Raw genomic sequence first — 27,583 nt, forward strand, 5'->3', positions numbered from 1 at the left:
AGACTATCTTTCTATAGTCTATAGGGTAATGGGTAAGGAAGAGTAAAAACATTTTCTCTTCTGAGTAGAACAACCACTCCCATGGATGGGCGGAGGATCTGTAAGTAAATCAGAATAATTAAAAAATCCTTTCTGGACACTTAAAATGATCTGTCCATTAGATAAACAAATGTCAACTAGATATGCTTAATAATAATCATATGTCTTAGTGTTCCTTTGTGGAATGTCATTCTCCATGTTCTCTGCATTTTTATACATGAGGCATTAAATTTATTTAGGATAGAGAACATAAGCAGATCTCTCTCCTAAGGCAAAGGAAATAAAAGCAAAAATAAACAAATAGGACCTAATTAAACTTAAAAGCTTTTGCATGGCAAAGGAAACCATTAACAAAACAAAAAGACATCCTATGGAATAGGAGAAAATATTTGCAAATGATATGACTCATAAGGGGTTAACATTAAATATATAAACAGCTCATACAAGTCAATATCAAAAGAACAACCCAATCAAAAAATGGGCAGAAGACCTAAATAGACATTTCTCCAAAAACATACCGATGGCTAATGAAAACAGGCTCAACATCACTAATTATTAGAGAAATGCAAATCAAAACGACAATGAGGTGTCACCTCATACTGGTCAGAGTGTCTACAAATAACAAATGTTGAAGAGCATATGGAGAAAAGGAAACCCTTGTTCACTGTTGGTGGGAATGTAATCAGTGCACCCACTGTGGAAAACAGGATGGAGCCTCCTCAAAAAAAAAACAATTACCGTATGACCCAGCAATTCCACTCTTAAGAAAACAAAAACTCTAATTCGAAAAGATACATGCACCCCAGTGTTCACAGCAGCACTGTTTAGAATAGCCAAGACATGGAAGTAACCCAAGTGCCCATCAACAGATGAATGGATAAAGAAGATGTGGTATATATATATACATATATATATATATATATATATATATATATATATATACATATATATATATGAATACTACTTAGCCACAAAAAAGAATGAAATAATGTCATTTACAGCAACATGGATGTACCTAGAAAATATTATGCTTAGTGAAATAAGTCAGACAGAAAAAGACAAATGCTGTAATGATATCACTTATGTGGAATCTAAAAAATAACACAAGCAAAATAGAAACAGAAACAGATATAGAAAACAAACTTGTGGTTACCAAAAGGCAAGAGGAGAGCAGGAGGGATGAATTAGGGGCATAGGATTAACAGATACAAACTATGTATAAAATAGATAGGCAACAAGGATATATTGTAAAGCACAGAGAATTATACCCATTATCTTGTAATAACATATAGTGGAGTATAATCTGCAAAAATACTGAATCACTATGCTGTACACCTGAAACTAATATAATGTTATAAATCAATTATACTTCAGTAATAGTAAAAATATAAAATATAAAATACTAAACCTAAACATTTTTATTTAGGATAGATAACCCTGGATGCTGTTTGCCTTCATTAGAATCAATCCTAGTCGCATTGGGTAAAAATGGTCTTCTCTGTTCAGGTCATTATTCTCACATGTGTATGACTGTGACCAATAAGCCCTTTGATGTACCAGTGGAAGAAGGGGACTGGCATCTTTACCTGGGGAGTACTGAAGATCTCCAGTGGAATTTTGCCTCAATACTTCAAAAGCATCTTCAAATGCTTGACCCAGCTTGTCTTGTTCAACATAAGCCTGCTGGAATAAAGACCAAACTCTGGAGTTAGGAAATCACCAGTTGAACTTAATTTTCCTGATATAAAGGAGAGTTTCTCAACCACAGCACTACTGACATTTTAGGTTGACTAAGTCTCTGTTGTGGGGGGTCCTGTCCTGTGCATTTGTAGGTTGCTTAACAGTATCCCTGGCCTCTGCCCACTAGATGCCAGTAGCCCTCCCACAGTTGTGGCAACCACAAATGTCTCAGACATAGCCAGATATACCCTGGGGGACATCAACCCTGGTTGAGATCCATTGCTCTATAATATTTAGAGCATGGTACTCTTTCTATAGTATAGTATTTAACATTTTATAAATTTTTAGCAAGGAGCTGTAGAGCAGGAGACTGATTTGGAAAAAGGGATCAAGGAAATATCTTTAATCAAACAGAATTTGCATTATTAGTTAAAGATGAAACGCTCTTAATTTCAAAAGCATGTCTCCAAGATCTAAAACTGAACTGTTTTGCAAACCATTTCATACCCTTATTAATCTAATCTATATATTTTATTTTCAAAATAGAGGAAGAGTAAAGAAGATTTTTAAATGCCGACTTACCATGCTTCATTAATAAACTGGCACTTCTGGAAAAGATTAATATTTAAAAAACAAAATTAAACAGTGTCTCTATTTGATTTGCCTCTAAATTAAAAGAACCTTCCTTAAAATATTTTCTGGATATACCTTATATAAACCAAAAGTACCATCTGGATTCTCTTTGACGAGTACAAATTTTCTTTCTAAAGAAATTCCTACAAGGATTTATTTTTGCTTTTCTTCCATTATAAAATTTCTTAAATGTTAAAATAACTAAATAGTTAATTATGTAAACAACTTATATGAAAATACAGAAATAATTTGAGTAAGTATTTCAAAATTCTTTTAAAATACTGGAAATCAAAATCTTTTTACTTTAGCATGGCTCTCCATTTATAACAGTGATTTTTATGTCTGTGTGTGATTTTTATTTTTCATCCTTTCTGGTGTCATATAGACTTCTGAGAATCTAGTGAAAAATATGCCTCTTCTCTCATGAAATGTGAATTTACATTACATAAGGGGAGGGTAGAGCTCAGTGGTAGAGTGCATGGTAAACATGCATGAGGTCCTGGGTTCAATACCCAGTACCTCCATTAAAAAATAAGTAAGTAAATAAATCTAATTACCTCCTCCCAAAACAAAAACGAACAAAAACAAACAAAAAAAAAACATTACAAATAAAATGTACTTTCTGAAACCCACGCGTAGACATTCTAAAATCCTAGGTTAAGAGCCCCAGTCTATAATTTTACGTTACCTACTTTATCTCTGTAAGTCATTTAGATTTTGTTTTAAATAACAATTATCATACTGACCCACATTAAATGTTTTTTTTAACTTTATAACTTTGTTCTATAAAACTGCACAAAAAACAAACAAATCCACATAACAAGAAAGAACGTAGGTTGGGTCTAACATGCCTTATCATTTCATTAAACACATCAACCAGCTCTGTTTATACAAGTTTTTAGCATTTATCCTGCAAACACAATGAACTTACTCTTTAACACTGAATAATACAATAAGGTGATATAATCTAATGCTGTTATTATACCATAGCCATAACACATCGATATAATGTCAAACATCAAAATTCTATTCTTTGAAATTACTATGTCGTTTAAAAGAGAATATGAGAAGAAAAACCATAACAAAAGGTAACAATGTGAGGTGATGGATATGTTAACTAATTTTACTGTGGCAATTACTTCCCAATATAGATATATGCCAAATGCTCATGTTGTATATTCTAAGCTTATACAATGTTACATGTCAATTATCTCAGTAAAGCTAGGGGAAAAAAAAAAACAGCTTCCCAGTGTGGGAGGTGTTAAACAATTTAGCAGAAAAATAATCCATAAATTACTGTTTGGGCTATGGTCCCTAATGGATATTATCAGTATATGTATTTTTAAAAGCCCATGTCAATAACATTCAATTAATTATGCCTCAACTCATAAGTACCAAAGTAAATAACTTGAGTTATCATCAAATAATATCAAAATAACCTGAGTGTAGTACTTTGAATTAAATACTTAAATGGAACTACTCACTTTGACTAAAATATCCCCCAAACCATCATGACTCTTGAAAGTAGCAAACCCAAAGGGAAGGAAAAAGCTTGAAAACATTATCGATCACTTTAATTGCTTAATTTTTAGTATCAGAATAGGCCGTCAGTGAGAAACACTCATTAGGCCAAAGAAGAAAATTAACAGTTACTACAAGGAATTTTGAAAAACATAAGCTAAACACTTACCAGGAAGACACTTCAACCCTTTAGCAAGTTGTTTCATTAACATCAGAATCGTTAAGAAAGAACTGTCAAGAACTCACTGGCAGAGTTGCATTAAGTGGCTGTTTTTAAGGAAGTGCTACAAAAGGGGATTTTTTTTAAAAGATACAGTGCCTTCATTATTTCTATTTCATGATATGGCCAGTAGACACAAGGGACTATTATTTTGAAGAGGCACAGAATATTTGTATCCTATGGGCCAAAAGCATTAGAACGAACCCCTTGAAACCCTCGCGCAACATGCTGCTGCGCCTCCGGTCCGCACAGCTCTACTGGACTCCTCTGACCTGTATGACTCTTGTCCCATCTTTCTTTTTTCTTTTCTTTAAAATTGTTCGTATTTATTCTCCTGTGATTCTGGAGCCCATGTTGCCTTTTTTGCCTGGACAATTAACAGCCTTGTCTCTGGCCTCCTCACATTGGTCTCTTTCCTCTCTAACCACATTACTCATGAGGTCATTTACTGATCGCTCTAGAGATCTTAATGGTGCAGGCTCTTGCCCTGGCATTTGAGGCTCTTGATTCCAGCCTTAACCTTATTTACCACCATTCATTTAAGAAGAGGAAATGGAGTCCAGGCTATGGTCTTCTCTCTACACCTAGATCCAGTTAACAGCCCAGCCCCAAAGTGGCTAGGAGAGGCATATGGGTGGGATCTGATTGGACATGGTTAAAGCTGCTGTATTTGCAAAGCAGGCCCAGTTCTCTTACTTAGCTTGAAGGTTTATTTGGGGTGGTTTTTGGTGGCTCTGACGGAAATTGCGGGGTAACCCCCTCCCCACCTACACGCATCCCTCCCAGTCCATCCATCTGACCATTTACTCATTTTATCTTACCTATCCATCAGAGGCCAATCCAGCATCCGCGTAAACTCCAGGTGGAAATAACTTTCCCTTCCAAAGGATGTGTCTGCATCACCCTTAAGTAACTGTAACCTTCTGTCATTTTAATAGATGTCACATTTAGCCAGGGGGAAAACCACTTAAGAATTTTTGGTAAACCTTGTGGGTGGGGAAAGAGAAATTCTGTTTTGCATTGTTGGAATCTGGGCTCACCTCTGATATGGGACTATTGTTCTAGACCAATTACTTTCTTGACCAAGTTTGTTATGCAAATGTAAACACGAATCTCCTCTTCTGAAATGTAGATGTTATAAATAACAAGAGTATAGGCCAACCTCGTAGCGCATCTGACTCCATAAATAACAAGAGTATATAAAACCAAACTGCTAATGTTGATGAGTTTTTAATATCTCCCATCGCCTTGTCTACACTCTTTTCGCACCACTTTATTTCACTTTGTTCATTTATTCAACAAATATATATTACTGAGCTCTTTCCCCTGCTGGACACTGTCCTGAGTCCAGGGACCACAGCCTTCAACAAGTTCAGATGAGGAGAAAAATTTTTTTTAAAGAAAACTAGACAAGTATTAAATAACAGTAAGTACTGAGAAAACAGTAACAGAAAGGTGATAGTGAGTATATATGGTAGTGAATGGTCACGAAAATGCTAAGGGAATGTGTGTGAGCTAAATCCAAGGATAAGAAAGAGTGAGGAGATAAACAAGGACTTGGGGAACTATATTCAATATCTTGTAATAACCCATAATGGAAAGGAATCTGAAAAATAATATATTTATATATCTGAATCACTTTGCTGTAAACGTGAAACTAACACAACATTGTTAATCAACTATAATTCGTTTTTTTAAAATTAAATTAAAAAAAAGAAAAGAAAAGAAAGCATGAGCAAAAGAAAAGTAGCAATCCAGTGAAGTACCTCCTGGTAGAGGAAATAACAGATGCCAAGAGCCTTAGATAGAAATAAGTTTGCTTTACTCAAGGTACAGAAAAGAAAGCCAGTGGATCTGGAGCAAAATGAACTTGGGGGCCAAGAAGCAAAGTTAGAGAGGAAGGAGGGAGAATCCAGATCAAATCACACATTAAGCCAAAAAAAATTTTTGTTTTCCAAAAAGAATCTAAAAAAGTCACGTATAATAGTAATTACCTGCTTAGCTCCATTTCACAGATGAGGGATCTAAACTGAGGCTCAAAGACATTTCATGGCTTTTTTCTAAGATCCAATTGCTACTGAGAGATGGGCTGAGCTGGGTCCAGATTTGGGCCCAACTGACTTCATGCACATGCTCTCAACCGTCATGCTGGAGCCCTGTGTCTGCACATTACGTTCCATTAGGCCGGAGTCCTCATTCCTGATGGCAGTCTCCACAGACCCAGCGGATTCTTACAGTAGTACAGGCTTGGGATGTATTTGAAATGAATGGAAAAACATGTCAATTTTCTAAGCCAGCGTTTTCCCAGCTGGTGTCCCCGGAGTTTTATTCCACAAGATGTAAATAAACAGACTGAAAAAAAGTTGAGTGAAATCAATGAGCACATAGATGTTTGGGGCACAATTCTATATTACACGTGAGAAAACAGAAATGCAGTTTTGAGTCTTTTGTAAAGCTAAGACATGAAAATGCTTTCAGTGACTTAAAACAAATGATACATTGTCCTTTTAGCATTCTAGAGGTTAAGGCTCCTATTCCTTGAGAAACTGATGAAGGAAAGCTGTGAGCTCTCTCCCCAAGAAAATGCCATTAGCACAACATTTTCAAGCAAATCCGCCCAATAAGGCCAACAGAACCTAGTTTAGGAGCTATATTGTATTTTCAAAGCCTTCTTATCCAACTACTGCTTCTTGAGACATTTGTACTGAACACAAACACACAGACACCTTTTTGCGGGTAGACAAAGTTTCCCTTAGCTCTAGAACTGAGCTGAGTAACTAGGGCTCTAAAGAGAACATCTCTAATTGACAGATTCTCTTTTGCAGAAGTTCATTGTCCTCAGTGGCAACTGAGTTTTTTTTTTAAAAAATCATAAGCAACAGATGTGCTGGAGTCTAAATCACATAGTGCCAAACTTCAGGTGGAAAACTGCAATTTTCTGAGAATAGAGAGCTTCAGAACCCAGGAAAAGGGAGACTAAGTTCGTGCTCTTCTCATTCTTTGCAGTTTCTATTTAAATAATTCAATTCTTCAGGAGATTAAAGAACTGGGTCTTAATCTTAGTAAGATCTTGGAAAACCTAATAAGCAACCTAATAAAAACCTAATAATAATATTGCTAGACTGGGAAGAAGGTGCTAGAAAACTTCTTATGTCTGAATAGAATTCATAGAACCATAGATTATGAGACAGAGCTAACACTTTCCCTCATTTTATTAATTACTTGCACTAGATTATTCTTCAAACTGTATTGAGACTTGTTTTGTGACCCATCATAGGGCCTATCATGATGACTGTTCTATTTGCACTTGAAAGGATGGTATTTTGCAGTTATTGTATGCAGTGTTGGATAAATGTCAATTAGATCAAGTTGGCTGATAATGTTGTTCCATATCCTTACTGAGTTTTTCTCTGCATTTTCTATCAGTTACAAAGATTACAGAGATTAGAGGAATGTCAAACTATAATTGTGGATTTGTCTATTTCTCCATTTAATTGTTAATTTTTGCTTTCATGTATTTTGAAGTTCTTTTATTAGATGTATACTCATTCAGGACTGTTAAGTGTTCCTGATGAATTGAGCCTTTTATCATTATAATATTTCTGTCTTTCTCTCTGGAAATCCTTTCTAGTAATCCCTGAAGTCTACTTTGGTATTAACACTAGATTTTTTATTCTTTTTACTTTCAACATGTTCAATTTTTCTGTGTATATACTTTATACTTAAAGTATGCCTCTTTTAGGGGGGTAGGTACAGCTCGTTGTTAAAACTCATACTTAGCATGCATGAGGTCCTGAGTTCAATCCCTAGTACCACCATTAAAAATAATAATAATAATAATTTTAAAAATAAAGTATATAATAAAAAATAAATGAAATATGTCTTTTTAAAATGGCATGTAGCTGGGTATTGCTTTTTTACCTAGTTTGATGATGTCTGCCTTTTTGATGTTTAGTCCAATTTAGTAATTACTGATATAGTTAGGCTTAAGTCTACCATCTTGCCATTTGTTTTCTATTTGTTCTTTTTATTTATTTTTTAATTTTTGTGGGTTTTTTTAAGGGGGGGTAATTAGGCTTATTTATTTGTTTTATTTTTTAATTGAGGTACTGGGGATTAAACCTAGGAGCTAAGCATGCACTCTGTCATTGAGCTATACCCTCCCTGCTGTTCTATTTATTTTTTACTCCTTTGTTCTTCCTTCCCTGCTTTATTTTGGATTAAATAAGTATTTTATTATTTTCTTATATTTCCTCTATTAATGTTTTATAATTTCATGATATGATACACTTCTGTAATTTATTTTTAGTGCTTTCTCCAGAGGTTATAATATGCATCCTTAATTTATCAAGTCTACCTTGAGTCACTATTAAACCACATCATGTATAATATGAGCCTTATCACAGTATGTTCCCATTTACATCTCCTCTCATCCTTAGTGCTAGTTTTGTCATATATTTACCTGTACATCTGTTATCATAATAGATTATTTAACCCTCACATTAATGCCCTGAGGTACTATTACTATCCCTGAGTTCCAACTGTGGCTCTTATCACCTATTTGTGTAAACTTGGATAAGTTATTTAACCTCCCAGTTTCCTCTATAAAGTGTGGATAACGATTTTACTTACCACATAGAGTTATTGTGAAAATCTGAGTGAACTCGTATCATGTACTTTGGACAGTCTGAACATTTAATAAATGTTGAAAATGTTAGGTCCTGCTTTATAATTATCCCTGCATTACAGATGAAGTAACAGAGGCTCAGGGAAGTGAAGTGATTTACTTAAGCTCACAGAGCCAGTGAGTGATAGACGTGAAGGTTTTCAAACCAGTTCTACCTGACTCCAACCAAAGGCTTTTAACCATTCAACCAGACTTTGCTTCCTTATCTATGGAGTAAGACTAAGAATGAGAATGAGAATGAGAATTGGATAATGGCTTTATGTCAAAGGGCTCCTGAGAGGTTTCACTGAGATAGCACAGGAAAAGAGTAGCAAGCATACCCTACGGTAGCTATTCATCACCAAAACTGCTCCTATTTTACCACACCTGGGACCTGCAGTCTAGCTGGCAAGTGGCAGAGCCAGAACTCAAACCCAGGTCTTTGTTGCCATATCTGGTGTCCCTTCCCAATAACTAGGTTGCATAAATATTCTCCATAGGCTCTGTGTATTACTGTAATTACTGAAACAGTTTCCACTGGTGTTCATATCAACAGAGGAAATTCCTCTGACACATGACTAGTGAAAAACCACCCAGCCCCACAGCAATGCAGGAGACAACAAGTTTATTCTCCTGGTTTCTGTGGAAGTGCTGAAGGGGTGGTGGTTTGTTAGTCTTGTGTTCAGAACCATGACAGATGCTCTCTCTAGTCCTAAAACAGCTACGTTCTGACAACCTACTGATGTACCTGACTGCATTCTAGGCAGGGAGAGCTGAGCTAGCCCATAGTGAAATGTTTATACATCTTTATCTTGAACCTGAAGAGCAAGCATGCCTCTCACTTCAGCCCTTCTGGCCTCAGAAGTTTCCAAACCTTTCACTGGCCTGGGAAAGGGAAGAAAAATGACTCCTCTCTCCTCTTACTGGGGTCATCATGCCTGTTTTCTCTCTCTAGTTCACTAAGAAGACAGGCTTGTCATTGATTCTGCTTCATCTCCAGGTCCTTTTGGCTAGGGATTTTTTTCCCTAGCACTTTGTGAGTGGCAATTTCCTATGTTTTAACAAAATTGATTAGCAAGGCAATAATGTCTTTCATTATGCAGAAGCAATAGCCCACACTTACAGAAGTTGACTGGTAGGGAACTGATAAGCAAAGTGGGACATAAAGGGAAGGGGATACTCTGAGCTCCAAAAAAATATATATATATAGATATATATATTAAATAATATACCTGGGAGGTGGGGGATGGGGGAAGCAATTCTCACATGTCTTTTGCTTTCTCAAAGCAGGTGGTAAAACACTATAATCCAACATAGGACTTTAGTGGAGGTTGGATGAATATATGAGTGCACTGTATCATTTAACTCTCACATTAATAGTCCATGAGACTGGCGGGGCAAATGTTATCCGCATTTTGCTGGTGAGGACACTGTTGCCCAGGAGATCAGAGGACACTCAGTGAGTGAGTGTTAGGTTTAGAATTGGGATCTCCTCATTCTTAGTTCAGCTTTTCAGATGTCATCTCTAGAAAACATTGGCAGATACCAACATGCTAAAGGGAGGACAAAAAAAGATTTAGATAGTTTTAATTTCTAAAATTAGGTTGATTTTTACTAAGAAAAACATTTTTAAAAACACACACAAGAAAAGCATTCTCATTACTGCTTTTCCATGTCAAATTTTTATTGTGGGTTTTTTAAAAAGAATCTATTTGAAAATAAAGGAAGAAAAAAAAGTGTATGTGTTAACAAAATCTCATGAGAGTCTAATGCCCTGAATGGATATAGCTGAGATCACTTTGAAGTATTAAATGGTTTACATTATGCTGTATACCAAATAAGATGGCTGCCAATAAGAGGAACAGTGGGGGGAGGGAGGGTAGAGCTAAGTGGTAGAGCACATGCTTAGCATGCATGAGGTCCTGGGTTCAATCCCCAGTACCTCCATTAAAATAAAATAAAATAAAATAAAAAACTAATAATAAATAAATAAATAAGCCTAATTACCACAGGGAAGAGTAGCAGGAACTATGACACAGCTTCCAAACTGGTGAAGTGGGAATAATCAGGAGTTGCCATATGGACAATCAATTTCTCATGGCCGGATGTTGCAGAACTTTCCATTTGGAAACAACAAACCCATTAACTTTGACAGAAGGTTTGCCTCTGTTTTTTTTTTTAACTCTATTTTATTGAGTAATAGTCATTTTACAATGTTGTGTCAAATTCCAGCGTAGAGCACAATTTTTCAATTATACATGAACATACATATATTCATTGTCACATTTTTTTTTTCGCTGTGAGCTACCACAAGATCTTGTATATATTTCCCTGTGCTATACAGTATAATCTTGTTTATCTATTGGTTTGCCTCTGCTTTTAATGCTGTGGTTGAGATTAACAAAAATTAGTAAGTCTGACAATACCAACTAAATGGAGATGTGAATCAGTGGCAATTCTTCACATTACTCGTAGAAGTCTAAATTGGGACAACCATTTAGGAAAATAACTACTTATCAGTAAAGCTCAGCCCACAAATCTATTCTCAGGAGTACACACAAGAGATACGTTTGTACATGAATGCCAGGATATATGTAGACAGGTGATGTTAGCAGCCATAATGGAAAAGATCTGCAAACAACTCCTCCCTCTCTCTCCCTATATCTATATATATGTGTTATGTACATACACACATAAGGCTAGATAAATGCATAGATATATACATATACATATACACACACTGAGAAGAGAATGAATAAATCGGTTGTAGTATGTTCAAGTAATGGAAGAGTGAAAATGAATAAACTACAGCTAAATGCAGTAACCTGGAAGAATCTTGAACACAAAGTTCAGTGGAAAAAGTACAACTCAGAAAATCACTTCAAATATGGCAGGATTTTTATAGGGTTCAAAAATGAACAATTAAACAATGTATTTTTAATCAGCTTTTCTTTCTATCCATCTATCTGTCTTTCTACGGTGTGTGTATGTGTGCAAACCAAGTGAATAATAAACACAAAGTACTGGGCAGTTAATACTCTTGGGAAGCAGGGAGATGGTCTAAGGAGTAGCACGTAACTTATTTTAAATGTTTTATATGGAAAAAAATATATGTATTTATATACAAGACTGGGACATTGTGCTGTACACCAGAAATTGACACATTGTAATTGTACTTTAATAAAAATAAACAAATAAACAAAATGTTTTAATTTTTGGTTCAAGAGATGGGTTTACAGGTGTTCATTTCATTTAAATGAAAACATACATATCCTTTATGTGTTTCAAATAACATAGTAAAAAAGCAACAGACAAAAGGAACAGGGATTACAAGAAGGTTATCTAACAAAGCAAGTGGCATTCCAAAACAGAAAACTCTAAGGAAACAATTTTACTTTCCACAATGAAAACTCTAATTATATAAACTCTAGTGTTATAAAATTATACTTTTCATTCCATTAAAATTCCTGCATTATTTAAATATAATCTATGTAAATTTATCACAGAAATAAAGAAATATAACAATAATAGAGATGTATGTTGTTTAGAAAACCAGTTCTGTCCTCCTCATCTTGGCCTCCAATCAATTCCTAATGTTATTTCTTGTTTGAAGCCCTCCACTCAAATGGGAATAATTTTGCCATCAGATAACACTGTAGGTCACATATGAACTCTCTAGATTCGTGTTTCTTGGCATGCTACTTTGGAAAAATAGAAAAGCAGACCCACCTGTTTTTAAATATATTTGGTAAGTCATCTTACTTTGTTTGATGAGAAACCAAAGAGCTCGAATATTTTCCTTTTGCTTTCATGGTGTGAATTCCCATGGTGTCTGTAAAAGAGTAAGTTAAGATTCAGTTGTCAGATTTACAGTACTGGGTGCTACTGTGCATGGGTTTGAGAGGATCGCTATCAGGAGAGGTCCAAGTGAGAGTCTCCAGGAACTTAGAAAGGGAAAAGATGGTGTTGTCCCCATTGGATGAAATAGCAAGAAGAGTAAAACCAAACTCAAAGTCTCCTGAAAGAGGAACAAGCCTAATCTAGAACTATCCAGAAGTATTCTGAAGGAGAGGTAATCCGCTTCTGGGCAAAATCATCTCTATTGTGGAGACAGATGCAGGGCGTGGTAGCCCATGAGGTTTAGAATACATTAGAAATCTCTAAGACCATCCTTATTGTGAGGTGTATGGCCAAACTAAGGGTGGGTCAGACAGGCAGGATCCAGGAACAATCACCTACAATTTCTAAATCTGAAATATTACCACAAACGTACAGAGGTACAGGAAATGGTTTGGGTTTCTTGTTTGATTGGCTGGTTTTCAGCAAGATCCTTTATTTATCTCCTGTTCCCCAACCATGTCACGTGAGTACAGGTCACCAGATACCTGGATGCGCTGTTGGCTTTGTAAATGTGGAGCAGTGTGTATAGAAATCATGCACCTCAGTGATTCTTTAACAAGAAACTTCATGAGTAAAAAGACTTCAGGTGTGTCTGAAATGTCTGCCCTTTCCTGCATTCCAATCACTGAAAAATATCTGTGTAGAAATTCTACTCAAATGTAGACACATTTTCTTTGCACACTTGCTAGTAAACACCTAGTGTGTTTCAGATTGTGTTTATTTCTGAGTTGTTCCTCCCAGAAGCTGTTGGTCCTCAAGGACAGGGCTGTAAGTAGTTGGGAAAAAATGTTTGATAAACAGTGGGTTAGAAGTGAGAGGTGAGACCTCTGAGACACTCCCTGTTGTATCCATGAAGGTCTCAGAGTGGCTGCTTCAAATAGATGCTATTCTGGATGCTAGGATTTATCAGTGAAAAAAGCAAAGATTCCTGTCTTTGCAGCATTTCTTCAGGGGAGACATAATAAGTATGAGCATGATCAATAAAGTAAATTACACAGCACAGTGGACAATGAGTAGTTTATGAAAAAAAAGAAAGCCAAGTAGGGTAAGGAGAAACAGGAAAGGGAGAGGTTCCCCTTTTAAATAGGGTCATCAGCCATGCCACATTAAGATGGCAGCGTTTGTGTAAAGACTGGAACGCGTGAGGAAGTGAACCACTCAGCAGCCAATGAGACAGCAGGTCAAGGGCTGAAAGACAGGTTGGGACCCAGAATTTCTTAGGAGGGAGAGTTCCAATTAATTTCAGGATTATATTGGTTGCTTGAGGACACTGAAGAAGTGATCTTTATTCCACCTTTCCTGTACTCAGTACTTTTCAGTACTTTAAATGTCAAATTACTATTTCAGGGACATCGATTGAGTATGTACAAAATCGGGCACCTACTCAGGATGCCCACTTGTTTCTATCTCTTCTGATGCCATTAAACATCCAGAGTGGCTTGCTCTCGGCAGAGGGAGCATCTAAATTTTCCCTCTAGTTTCGGGTTGGGAACATGCAAGCCCCTACACTAGGATCAAGTCAAAGCGAGAAGTAGAATTGCCCTGCTAGGAATTTTAGCCTGGTTTTGAGGCTATCGTTTTAATCCTTGAAATTGGATTTAGGGAATCCCAGTTGCTAATGCTCTGAGGCACTTTTGGGTAGAAGATAACACCATGGCCTCAGGTTACTTCTATGTTTCAAATACAACGCCTACCAGCAAAATCATTAGGCACATAAAGAGATTAGGCTACTTGAAGGAGAACCAGTAGTAACAACAGAAAATAGACTTAGTCATGCCAGGGTTCTGACATTGGGGTTGTCAGCCACAGGCTTTAAAATAATTATATTTCATAGTATTTAAGGAGGTAAAGCACAAGATTGAAAATCTCAGCAGAGAATCGGAAATTATTATTTTTGTTAATAGGAGAGGTTGAGGGCAAGACAGATTTGAAGAAAAATCAAATAGAAATTCAAGAACTGAATCATGCAATAACTCCAAATAAGAACTCAATATATACATTTATGTCTTCTCTATTTTATAACCTCTTTTAAATTATAGGCTGGCATTTTATCATATAACATGTTTAATATAGTTTCCTTACCTGACCTGAAAAATGAAGACATTTTTCACAATTAGGAATAAAAGTTACTGTGGAAACAGGTACAAATATTTCATTCACACTTAGTCTTAATAGAATAAACCCTCTTAGATGTTGACGAAACAAAAGAAAAACAAAAACCTTTAAGTCTACCTTTAAAAACTGGCTGTTTGTGGCCTTTAAAAGTTATATTTTTTAACAGAATTAACTCTATTCCCAAGTCTAGTGTTCAGACTCTAGAAGAGCTTAGCTCTTTTAAAGAGTTTAGGTGGGTGCAGCTCAGCAATAGAGTGCCTGCTTAGCATGCATGAGGTCCTGGGTTCAATCCCCAGTACCTCCATTAAAAGAAGAAAAAAAAAGTTAAGTTGACAGAAGTTAAAATCTAGCAGAAAAAGTCTGAGCGTCAGTAGAATTGAAAATGAATTAGAAAGGTTAAACATTGAAAGCCTTGTGAAGCAGCAGAGAGTAGCGTGTGAGCATAAGCTTGAGAAATCCTTCAACATGTCCTAGCTATGGGGATTTGAATAATGGTTACCTATTGGTTTGTTTTCTCATATTGAACAAGTGTTGGTTTTCTCCCTCTTCACTTGGTATAATGTCACAGAGAAGGAAATAGGGGTGATTTAAATGGGGCTTCAAAAAGTTGTGGTTTTTTTGATAATTAGGAGAAAATGAGAAGAAAATACACTTGGCAAGCAATTTTATCTTTAAACGATTTTTTTTAACTTTAGAAAACTGAGTAACTGATTAAAAAAAGCAAATGATTATCAGGTGTTTTTAGAGTTATAAAAAGGAAAAGCAAGAAAGGGCTTATTTGCCCTTTTATTTCTGTCTCTATACAGCAAAACCTGGTTAATTAAACATAAAAAAGAAAATGTATTGTTAAGTAATTAGAAGTTGGGACCTGTAATATAGCAACTAGGCTTGCTATTAGTCTTAGTTCATAGTTCAAGGAAGTTCTATTTATTTTTGCTTCCACATGTTGTAGACTAGAAATATATTACCAGAAAGGGGTTGGGGGAGTCATGTGCCAGTGTGGTTTAGAAACCAAAAGTCAGAATTTACTCTATACATTAAACTAAATATTGGGGAGATACACACTTAGAGATTAAATTGTAGAAACAATATTTAAAAAAAAACCCAAGATATTGACAAGTTTCTAAAACCATAATAACTGACCTGTATTAATAAGAAATTGGGTTTTTTTAACCATTTTTAAAATAATTTCTCCTTATTTATTGCTCTATCCCCATTACAGAGAGCTTCTTCATACATTTCCTAAAGTTTTTCACAAGTTAAATATTACCTTAATATTTTTCACATTATGCTTCCTCCTGTTCCACCATTATACTTTTGAAAACCTTCAGTATTTTCGCTTTTATTTTTTTCAATCATTTTCACACTTCCCAATAACTTCTTTCTTAATTTTGGCTATCATTCTTTCCATTTCTTTTATTATTTTCTCAGCTCAATCCAATTCTTTTGCACCTGTGATTCAATGCCCATCACACCAAAAAAGGGCCTGTTTAACTTTTTACTTTTGTATTCTATTCAGTTCAATTAAAAAATTAGTGTTATTAAGAAACATTAAAAGATAAACTGAAGCACATCAAAATTTACAAGAAGTTATTTGAGCAAATATCAATTTGAATCAGGCAACACCAAACCAAAACTGGTTACAAAATAGGAGCACTCTGCTGACAGAAGCTAGAAGAAAGGTTCTTGTAGAGCAGACAATAAAGCAAAGCAAGGAAATTATCTGGTTATAACTTAAGCAGTTGCTTTATTTGGGAAGACCTAGTTGGCTGTTCGTGATTGGTCGGTCTTAAATCTTAACTTCTGGGATATAAGCGCATTCTCAATTTATTCTGGCTTAGGTTTTGGTTTGCTTATGTAAGCTACCAAGTCATTAGAGCCACCTCAGTATAATAGTCTCCTTGTTCAGTTACTTTAACATATATAATAATTTACATTCAATAAAATGTACCCATTTCCAGTGTATAGCTCTATTTAATACTGTACTGGAGGTCCTAACCAAGGTAATAAGGCAAGAAAGAAGAATGAAAAGTATACAGCCTGAAAAGGAAGAAGTAAAATTGTTTCTTTAAGTTGAAGATGATATAATTAGCTATTTATACAATCCTAAGAAATCCACCAAGAAAGCTGCTAGTACTAGTAAATAAATTTCGCAAGTTTGCAGAATATAAGATTCTATACAAAAATCAATTGTATCAAGAAATAGTTGGACATCAAAATTTAAAAACAGTATTATTTATAATAGCATTTTAAAAATTGAAGTATAGTTGATTTACAATGTTGTGTTAGTTTCTAGTGTACAGCATTGTGATTCAGTTATATATGTATATATACATATATTCTTTTTCAGAGTCTTTCCATTATGGTTTATTACAAGATATTAAATATAGTAGGACCTTGTTGTTTATCTTTTTTTTATCTCTTTTATATATAGTAGTTTGCATCTACTAATCTCAAACTCCCAATTTATCCCTCCCCCACCCCTTTCCCCCTGGAAACCGTAAGTTTGTTTTCTATGTCTGTGAGTCTATCTCTGCTTTGTAAATAAGTTCATTTGTGTCATTTTTTTAGACTTCACACATAAATGATATCATATAATATTTGTCTTTCTCTGTCTGACTTACTTCACTTAGTATGATAATCTCTAGGTCCATCCATGTTGCTGCAAATGACATTATTTCATTCTTTTTTATGGCTGAGTATTATTCCATTGTGTATATGTGTATATACGTATCACAACTTCTTTACCCACTTACCTGTCGATGGACATTTAGGTTTTTTCCCTATCTTGACTATTGTAAATAATGCTGCTATGAACACTGAGGTGCATGTATCTTTTCAAATTAGAGTTTTCTTAGGATATATGCCCAGGAGTAGAATTGCTGGATAATATGGTAACTCTGTTTTTAGTTTTTAAAGGAATCTCTATACTTTTTTTTCCACAGTGGCTGCACCAAATTACATTTCCACCAAGAGTGTGGAAGAGTTCCTTTTCTCCACACCTTCTCCAGCATTTATCTTTTGTGGACTTTTTAATGATAGCCATTCTTGCCAGTGTGAGGTGATACCTCATTGTAGTTTCGATTTGCATTTCTCTAATAATTAGCATATTGAGCATCTTTCATGTGCCTATTGGACATTTGTATGTCTTCATTGGACAAATGTCTGTTTACATCTCCTGCCCATTTTTGGATTGGGTTATTTTTTGTTGTTGTTATTGAGTTGTATGAGCTGTTTGTATATTCTGGAAATTAAACCCTGTCTGTTGCATCATTTGCAAATATTTTCTCTCATTCTGTAGGTTGCCTTTTTGTTTTGTTGATGGTTTCCTTTGCTGTGCAAAAGCTTACAAGTTTAATTGGATCCCATTGTAAAATAGCATTTTAAAAACATAAAATACTTAGGGATAAATGTGTAAGACTTGAATACTGAAAGTATTGTTGAGAGAAATTAAAGAGAACCCAAATCAGTGGAGAGTTACACAATAGTTATGGGTTAGAAGACTCAATGTTAAGATGTAAAATCCTCTCAAATTTTATCATAGATTCTAGACAATGTTAATCAAAATGTCAGCATGTGATCTGTAGAAATTGATAAACTTATTATAAAATTTATATAAAAGTCCAAAAAATCTAAATGAAAACAATTTTTCAAAAGAAGAAAGAACAATGTTGGAGACTTAGCATAAAGCTATAGTAATCAATATCATAGTGTGATATTGGCATAAGAATAGACATATAAATCAATGGAACAGAATAAAGAGTCCAAAAATAGATTTACATGTGTATGTTGATTGTTTTAAAAAAAAATAAAGCTAGAATAATTTGATATCTAGATGGGGGAAAAAATGAACCCTGACGTTTACCTTATAACATATAAAATTTTACTTGAAATGATTCAAAGATTTATAGTAGCAGTAAAACTATAAAACTTCAAGAAGAAAGCATAAGGTAAAAATTTTATGCTTTTGTGCTAAGCTAAAATTTCTAAAATAGAACACAAAACACACAAAGCCTAAATGAATAAGAACTGATAAATTGAACTTTATCAAAATTTAAACCTTGGCCCTTCAAACAGTCCTGTAAAGAAAATTAAAGCCAAGCCACAAACTGCGACTTATGAAAAACTTATTTCTGATAAAGGACTTTGGTCCATAACATAACATAAAAAAAAAAAAACTCTAGAACTCAATAAGACTAAAACTCAAGTTTAAAAAGGGGACAAAATATTTAAACAAATATCTCACTAATATATATATATTATAAACACCTGAAAAGATGCTTAATATCATTAAGGAAATGCAAATTAAAAACCACAATGAGCTATATCTACACATATACCAGAATGGCTATAATTAAACAGATTGATAATTACCAAGTGTTAGCAAGGATCTGAAGCAATTAGAACTTTCCTGCATTGCTGATGGAAATATAAAATGGTATAGCCATTTGGAAAATAGTCTGTTAATTTTTTATAAAGTTGAATATGCACCTACCATTATGACCCAGCCATTCTACTCCTAGATATCTGCCCAAGAGAAATGAAAACAAATGATAACATGTTCAAACACTTGTATGAAAATGATCATTCCAGCTTTATTCATAATAGCCTTAAATTGGAAATAACCCAAACTTCTATCAACTCATGAATGAATAAACAAATTGTCATATAGCCATACAATTTTACTCAGGAGAAAAGGAACAAATTATTGATACACACCCATTCAACATGGATAAATCTCAAAAGTGTTATGTTAAGTGAAAGAATCCAGACACAAAAGACTACATACTGTAAGATTCAATTTATATGAAAATCCAGAACAGGTGAAACAATGGTGTCAGAGAGCAGATCAATAGTTGTCTAGGGTTGAGAACTGGGAGAAGGGATTAGCTGCAAAGGAGTACAAGGAAAATTTTGGGGGAGGGGTGGAAATGTTCTAAATTGTGATTATGGTGATGGTTACATAACTGTATACACTTGTCAAAACGCATCATGCACTTAAAAATGGTGAATTTTACTATGTAAACTATACTTTGATAAAGCTGATTTCTAAAACCAATAGCAGTCAAGATATAATGAACAACTCTGTGTCGATAATTTAAAATTTACATGGAAACAGGCAAATTCTTTGAAAAACACAAATTACTGTGGTAACACAAAGAGAAGGGCTTCTACAAACGAAGTACATTTGTGAAAACAGAAGCTAATACTAGCAAACAAACCAGCGTCATACCTGTTAGAAGAATGTAGGGTGTGCAAATAGGATGTGGGTTTTTTCCCCTTGCTGTTTTGTTTGTTTGTTTTCTTTTGTTTTTAACTAATGTGTTGAAATCATTTTTATTGTTCCATTTTCTTAGGAACATTATCAGTGAGTACTTTATTGCTGTCAGTAAATAAAATAGACTATATTTGTTTACTCGAAACCTAGAGACACATATTGTTCAAATTAATTACAAAAGCTATAAAAGGAAAAGAAATGATTAATTATATTAAAGACATACTTAACTCAGCATGAAAATAAGTATATACTGGGATATTTAAAAAATTATGATAGAAAGAACAGTCTCAAAGAATTTTTTTCTTTTGTCCTGTCTCTACAATTCCCAATTTGGTTTTGGTAGAAAATCAAATCTTATTTAATATGTCTTTATGAACATCTGGTAGTGGGTGGGAAAAGCAGATCTCTGAATTGAATTTTTGCTTCCCTTACACAGGAAACTATTAAAGAAGTGATACCTTCCCCATTTTTATTACACTTTAAAAATGATCAAGATTTTCAGAAAACAAATGCAGTAAAATCTAGAATCAACATTGAATCTGTAAATTGACCTTGCTTTTGGGTATCTTCACTCATTCTTTGAGGCAAACTCATTTATGTATTATATTTCCTCCTGTATGTCTTCTCATCTGTCTTTGCTTTCTTTTTTCTCAATTTAAGAAATCAAGAAAAATGGTTTGAGGGCTCAGACTCTTAAAGTTGAAGACAGATTCCTTGGGTTGAAGTTCCAGCTCTGCCATTTTCCAAATTCAATTTTTTCTATGCCTAATATTAGTAATAGTAAAATGACAACATCACTGAGATTATTTATTATATAGTACAGAGGGGTTAAGTAACTTGGCCAAGGTCATGTAGCACTAACTACTAGAGAAAAAGCCTCACCTTTACAGAAACATCAGGCAGAGGCAAATTAATCCTGACCCTCCCATTCAAATCCAGGAAAGCAAAATTCCATTCAACCCACCAGTTTTGACTGAGTATGTGCAGAAACAGGACAACACTTCTGGCCTTTGGGCCTTAATAGTCTCAAGGGGAGGTGATGAGGAAGTCGCCCAGATACTTATGCATGAGAAATAGACATGGAAAAGAGTTTGAGGAGCTTAGTTAAGCATGGAAGTGGGGTGAGGGCCTGGAATGAATCAGGAAAAGCCACAGAGAGGAGGGACATTGGAAAGGCAGTCTTACAGCATGCTCTTCAGAACTATCTTGAACCAACTGACTGCTAACATAGAACATGATTTTTGTAGTAGTCCTTCCAAAGTTAATTGGTAAAGCTAGTCTGGTGTACATAGGGTGACCAGCTGTCCTGTTTACTTGGGACTCTGAAGGGTTTCCCAGGATTTTTTTGAAAATTATTTTATTATATTATTTTATTTTATTTTAATTGAAGTACAGTCAGTTTACAAGGATGTGGGATTTTAAGTTTTAAAACTGAAGAGTTAAAACAGTCCTGGACAAAACGTAAGAGTTTACTGCCACTGCAGAAGTAAGCTATAACAATGCTTGTTAGAATTTGTTGATGACCTGTAATGTTCTAGATGGACACTGTTCTAAGCACTTTCCATGTGTTTAGCTCATTTAATTCTTCCAATAACCTCACCCTCTGTTGAATACTGTCATTAACTCCATTATGCAATGAAGGATATCAAGGCACAGATTCTCAAGGCCATGAATCCGGGAAGTGGTGGGGCCAAACCCAGACATTGTCCTTCTGGAGTTGACCTTCTTCACCTTTGTTCTATCCTGGGCAAATTCAAAAGAGCCAGTTGTGTTTTATGTCTGAAGATCTAGGTTCCCCCGGTAAAATCGGAAGGGTCAGATTTGAGAGCCAAAGCATTAACATTGCCTCTAGTTAGACTGATTTGAGCCAAGGGCTGCCATAGTTCCAAGTTCATGACTCTCTAGGGCAGAATTTCTCCAGCTTTGGATGAAGTTCTTGGTCTCTAGGACACTTTGCAATGGGCTTGTTCCCAGACAAGTTTAAATGGGACTACTCGATCTCAACACTGCTCAACTAGTATTTTTCTCTCTTTTAAAAAATAAGCTGTCATTAGTTGGGAATGTATTATGTGTCTGCCATTGTTCTGAACACCTTGCCTATATGAAATAATTTATTCCTTATTTCTTGTATTAGTCATACGCATGCCAACAGAAGAAGAGAAATTTGAAAGTTAGCTTTTAATCCTCTTTCAAAATTGATGATGGCTAGTTGGATACTATAAATCCATGGGGAATGGAAAATGCTTCTGCTCCAATTAGTATTTTTCCTAATATGTAAGTGATTTTGTTTTCTCACAGCTAATCTCTGCTTTTGCAATATTCTGATTTATAACCCATTTGTGTCCCTTTTAAACACAAACTCACTCTCCCAGTCAAAGGTCTTCTATGGAAATGTCCTTAGAAGTGATTCTTGGTGACTCAGAAACTTGTGATCTTGGTTAAAAGGAGCTTTGGAAATGCTATTGTTTGTTTGTTTTTATAGGTTTTATCAGGCGGCTTACATGCCCCCACGCTTTAGGGGAGAATGAGAAGCCACCAGCATCTGCAGTCTTTGTTGAGTCATTTACTTAGTGTTAATGCTTTGAGGCAGAATGGATTTGAATGGAAGGGGTGTTTTTTTCTAATTCTCAAGGGCTCCAGAGCCTTAGATTTCTATTGCCAGAATGCCTTTGTTTCAAGTGGGATTTCCATTTCTTCTCAAGTTTTATATTACCATAAGGCTAACAGACATAAAAATTCGTATCTCTGTCTAACTACCCTACTCAGAAACTTCATTTTTTCTCCCTCCTTCAAAATTTCCAAGGAGGGAGAAACCATATCTTTCCTATGAAAACCAAGCCTAGTAAATCAAAAGCCTTTATGGTAAAGAAAGGCAAACCTTGCATTCTGCCAGCCAGTCTCATCAACAATGAATTATATTGATAGTATTTTGTACATATCCTTACCAAAAAAATACTTTCCTTTGTCTAGAGCCGTGCCTGGCACCAACCAATAAATGCTTCATTTAAAAAACTTTCTATTTTAAAATAATTTCAAACTTTAAAGAGTTGCATGAATAGTACAGATTCAGCAATTGTTAATCATTTGCTTATCTTGATATCTACATTTTACTTATACGTACATTTTTAATGAACCAACAGACATCATGCTCCTTTATGTTTAAATAGTTCAATATATATGTCCTAAAACCAGACATTCTCTTAAAAAACTTGAGACAACAGAAAACATTTATTGATCTCTGCCCCCAATTCCTGACACAGAGCTCCTGAAACCTTTGTAAATTCCTAAGCGATAAGACACTAGGAATATATTTTTTGTTTTATTAAGGTGATACCGGGTGGTATCTTGAATGGCTCCTGGATGGGAGCTGGTCACCAGAAAGACTAAGCCACTATTAGAAGCCTGGAATTTTCAGCCCCATCCTCCATCCTCAGGGATAGGAGAGGAGTTAGAAATGAAGTTAATATTTGATCTTGAGGAAGCCTCCGCAAAAACCCAATAGTATGGGGTTTGGTGAGCTTCCTGGTTGGTGAACACATCTACACCCCAACTCCTTTGGGCCAGAAGTTCCTGTGCTCAGGATCCTCCCAGACCTTGTTTATGCTCTTCATTTGGCTGTCCATCTGTATCCATTATCATATCCTTTAATGGGGGTGCGGGGGGTTGGCTCAAGTGGTAAAGCACATGCTTAGCATATACAAGGTCCTGGGTTCAATCCTCAGTACCTCCTCTAAATATAAATAACTAAATAAACAAACAAACAAACAAACCTAACTACCTCTCTCCTAAAAAATAAATAAATAACATAAAAATAAAATTAAAAATTAAAAAATCATATCCTTTAATAAACTAGTAAACGTGTTTTCCTGAGTTCTGTGAGCCACTCTAGCAAATTAATTAAACCCAAGGAGGGGGTTATTAGACCTCCCCACCTATAGCCAATTGGTCAGAAGCACTTGTGATAATCTGGATTTGCAACTGGTGTCTAAAGTGAGTATGTTGGGTCATGCAGTGGGCGGCAGTCTTGTGGGACTGAGCCCTTATCCTGTGGAATTTGATGCTTTCTCCAGGTAAATAACTTCAGAATTGAGTTAAATTGCTGGACACTCAGCTGGTGTCACATAGAATTGCTTGGTGTGGGAAAAAAATCTCTTGGTGACCAGAAGTGTCAGAAATGAAGTAGTGAGAAGGAAAGGAGACTCACAGGGAAGAAGCACACAGGTGGAAAGCTGATTTTTTATCCTTTTCAATAGCCACGGTGTAATTGTCAAATCTGGGTAATTTATTATTGTTATAATATTCACCTAATATATTGTTTATATTTAAATTTTACCAATTGACCCCAAAAGGTCTTTTTAGCAATTTTGACCCCCTCTTCCAGGATCCAATTCAAGATCACACATTGCACTTTGTGGTTGTTCTCTTTAGTTCCTAGTTAACCTTAAACAATAAAATAGTCATTTCTTTTACCAGTAAAATGGGTTTACTCAGGTGGAGAAAGAATTAACAATTGCGGACAGGCAACTGTGGCAAACCACATGCAAGTTAGGTAAAGAAAAGAAGAGGAAACTCTTATAGAGGGAATGGGGAAGTTGAGAGGGGCTGTTATAAACAAAATGTTCACTGGAGGAAACTGGAAGTCTGAAGTGTAGTGCCCTTTCACTGGCTGAGTTGTGACTGTCTCTTATTGGCTGAGCTCTTGCCAGGAAAGGAGAAAATCTTTCTTTCTGCTAGTGGTAGCGAAGATGTGTCACTTCCTGCTGGAGATGCAAGGTGTGTCTCTTCCTGTTGGGATTTGTATTGACATAGAGTGGTACCTGAGTGAGACCTCCCGCTCCTGGTCTCCTGACTCCATTTTAGTGAGGTTTCCCTTTAAATCTGGAGGAGTTCTTTGGCCTTTTTTTGTCCTTCATAACACTGACATTTTTGAAGGCCACTTGTTTCATAGACTGTCACTCAATTCTGTTTCCTCACAATTAGATTCAGAGCATGTGCTTTGGGCAGAAATGCTACACACGTGTCCTAAGGGTGTCCCATCAGGATGCATGTGATCTCAGTTTTCTCCACTATTTGTAACATTAACAATAGATGCTTCTTGAACTGAGTAGCTAAGTTGAGGTTCCTTATAATCAAACAGATGGATTTTGTTAATTCTTTCTTCTCTTCTATTTGTATTATTAAAAACTAGTCTGTCTTTAAAAATCTTGCTCTGATGAATCACAGAGGTGGGATTAAGTCAGAGTGGCTAAGAGCACAGGCTTTAGTGCTTGACACAGTGGGTCAAATCCCTGATCTCACTTAGCAATTGTGACCTTGAGCAAATTAAGTCACCCCTTGGCTTCCTCATTTGGAAACTGTAATAAGAGTGTCTGCAGTTCATTTATCTTTAATGAGGATTCAATGAAGCAGTGAATGTAATAAAGTACTTAGGTCTTAGCCTGGCAAAAGTAAGTGCTCAATAAAAACTAGTGATTGTTATTATTATAATTAACCCATACAATGGCAAGGAGAGACAGCTGGTTCTCCCTAAAACTTTCTCAACTTCTTTTGCCATTGGGATGGGGCCATATGATCAATTCTGGCCACAGGACTATAGGGGGAAGTGCCATGTGCCACTCTAGGCTGAGGCCTTTACAAGATGGTATGCCGCCCCCTATCTTGCTCCTCCCCTGCCAAAGTGACCTTGGAGGCTGCATGTTCTAGATGGAGTAGCTACAACGTGGAGATAGGCTGCCTATCACATACAGAGTTTAAATAAATAAGATGTAAACCAGTGGGGTGGGTATAGCTCAGTTGTAGAGCACATACGTAGTATGCATGAGGTCCTGGGTTCAATCCCCAGTAACTCCATTAAAAAAAAAAAAAAGAAGTAAGCCTTTTTGCTTTAAGCCAGTGAGATTTCAAAGTTTGTATTTTAGTATAGTAGAATTGGATACTTCGTTGATTAATTTAAGCAGCACATCCCCATAATGTGTTAATAATGACTTGACAATTATTCAAAAAACTAAAATAGTAGATTCTATCTTCACTGATAGCTGACTCTATGTTTACTGATACTCATTCAACAAATATTTGAGTTCTAACTGTGTGCCTGACTGTTGAGGCAAATGGCAAGCAAAATTAAACAGGGTTCCTGTAATCATGATGGCAATAGTCTAGTGGGGGAGACAGGCATTAAGCAAATAATAGCATAAGCAGATGCAAAAGTGTAGCATAGTCTTATGATATGAAAGGGAAAGGACTGCAATGCTATGAGAGGCTATAATTGACAAATGAGATCTACCACTAGCTCCATGATCTTGGGTAACTTGACTTGGTAGTCTCAGTTTTTTTCTCTGGATTAGTAAATTGGCCTAGCTGATCTTGAAAGTCCCTTCCAGCCCTCATATTCTATATTTCTGTGTGGATTCCTCTTTTTTCCTTGTTTGTGTGAGCACTTTTTAATTTAAAAAAAATTTAGCAGAAATATTGGCTAGCACATGAGGCAATGTGACTTCTTTTCCTACTGCTAATTTAAATCCAATTGTGTTAGGCATTCTCCCTCAATGTTTTTGCTGAAGCTTTGGAATAATGCTTACTAATCATTCTCAGGGGAACTTTCTGAGCTATTAGTAAGCAAGTTTCATTGAGTAACAAGGGCAGGATGCTTACATCCATTTAGCAAAGATGACCTTCTCTGGGATGGAATTTGAAAAGCACCTGAAGAAATATTTCCCTCTCTAGCTACCTGAATTCCCATACTACTCATAACTTCAGAAAATCTTTGATTGACAATGAAAATGTTTACTTGGGAACAAGATCATTCTTTCTTTTTTTCTAATGCTCGAGTGTGAGTGTCTTATGGTAGCTAGAAGTCTCTGAGAGATGAGAAAGGGAAAGAGCTCAGTAAGATCTGGAACTTGAGGGACTTGGCCAGAGAATGCAGACTTGAGTCTGTATGCAGAGGTAGCATGCTCGTGGAAGGCCCTGGCTGCCAAGCTGAAAAGACCACCCACAATGAAGGATCAAGGGACATTAACTTTACTTCACAATGTTGCCAAGGGCCAACAATGAGTGCCTGACATGTTTATTACCAAAGAAGTTCACTGCCTCATACCAAGCACCATAATAATGCAAAATAGTGGTCTTACATAATTTAAAGAAAGAAGTACTTCACGTCAGAGAAGGGGCACGATTTTCCCCCTTGTAATGATTGGAGGTCTTTGCTACGAGTTCCTATCATTTGTATACTTTATTAGGTAGGTGTCAAAGAGGACAAGGACCCCCCCCCCCCAAAATTAGTGCAAACATCAATTCATGTGACTCTGATTCCCATGTTGATGCCAGCGAAAAAGCCAATACATAACTGCAAAATAACTTTTAAAAAAATTACATGACTAAGCAAAACTGGTATTAACAAGCCAGTTCTTCTTTTTGTAAAGGACTCGAAACTTGCTAACATAATAGGAGCAGTTTTCTCATGCCCATAGAACCATTTTCACATCCCACATCTTGCCAGTTTGGTTCTTCCTTCCTATATTGCTTAAAAGAT

The 27,583-nt window shown here is 35.7% G+C and overlaps 1 protein-coding gene across 14 annotated transcripts in view; it reads right to left on the minus strand.

The window, feature by feature from the left end:
* Positions 1-27,583, minus strand: part of SPIC (Spi-C transcription factor) — a 65,265-nt gene that overhangs the window by 11,811 nt on the left and 25,871 nt on the right. For 5 of the 14 annotated variants that reach the window (XM_072973128.1, XM_072973130.1, XM_072973127.1 and 2 more), the window contains 2 exons: positions 2,302-2,327; positions 1,626-1,719 (listed from right to left, as the gene is read on the minus strand). In XM_072973128.1, the coding sequence (XP_072829229.1) occupies positions 1,626-1,719; positions 2,302-2,304 (97 nt within the window). In that variant the 5' untranslated portion in view covers positions 2,305-2,327. Of the gene's footprint in view, positions 1-1,625; positions 1,723-2,301; positions 2,328-6,087; positions 6,446-9,991; positions 10,237-12,488; positions 12,781-27,583 lie in introns of those variants that run through there. The other 9 variants (XM_072973134.1, XM_072973122.1, XM_072973135.1 and 6 more) reach the window with 7 other exon arrangements.

This window comes from Vicugna pacos, chromosome 12, assembly GCF_048564905.1.
Source record: "Vicugna pacos chromosome 12, VicPac4, whole genome shotgun sequence".
NCBI classification, from domain to species: Eukaryota; Metazoa; Chordata; class Mammalia; order Artiodactyla; family Camelidae; genus Vicugna; species Vicugna pacos.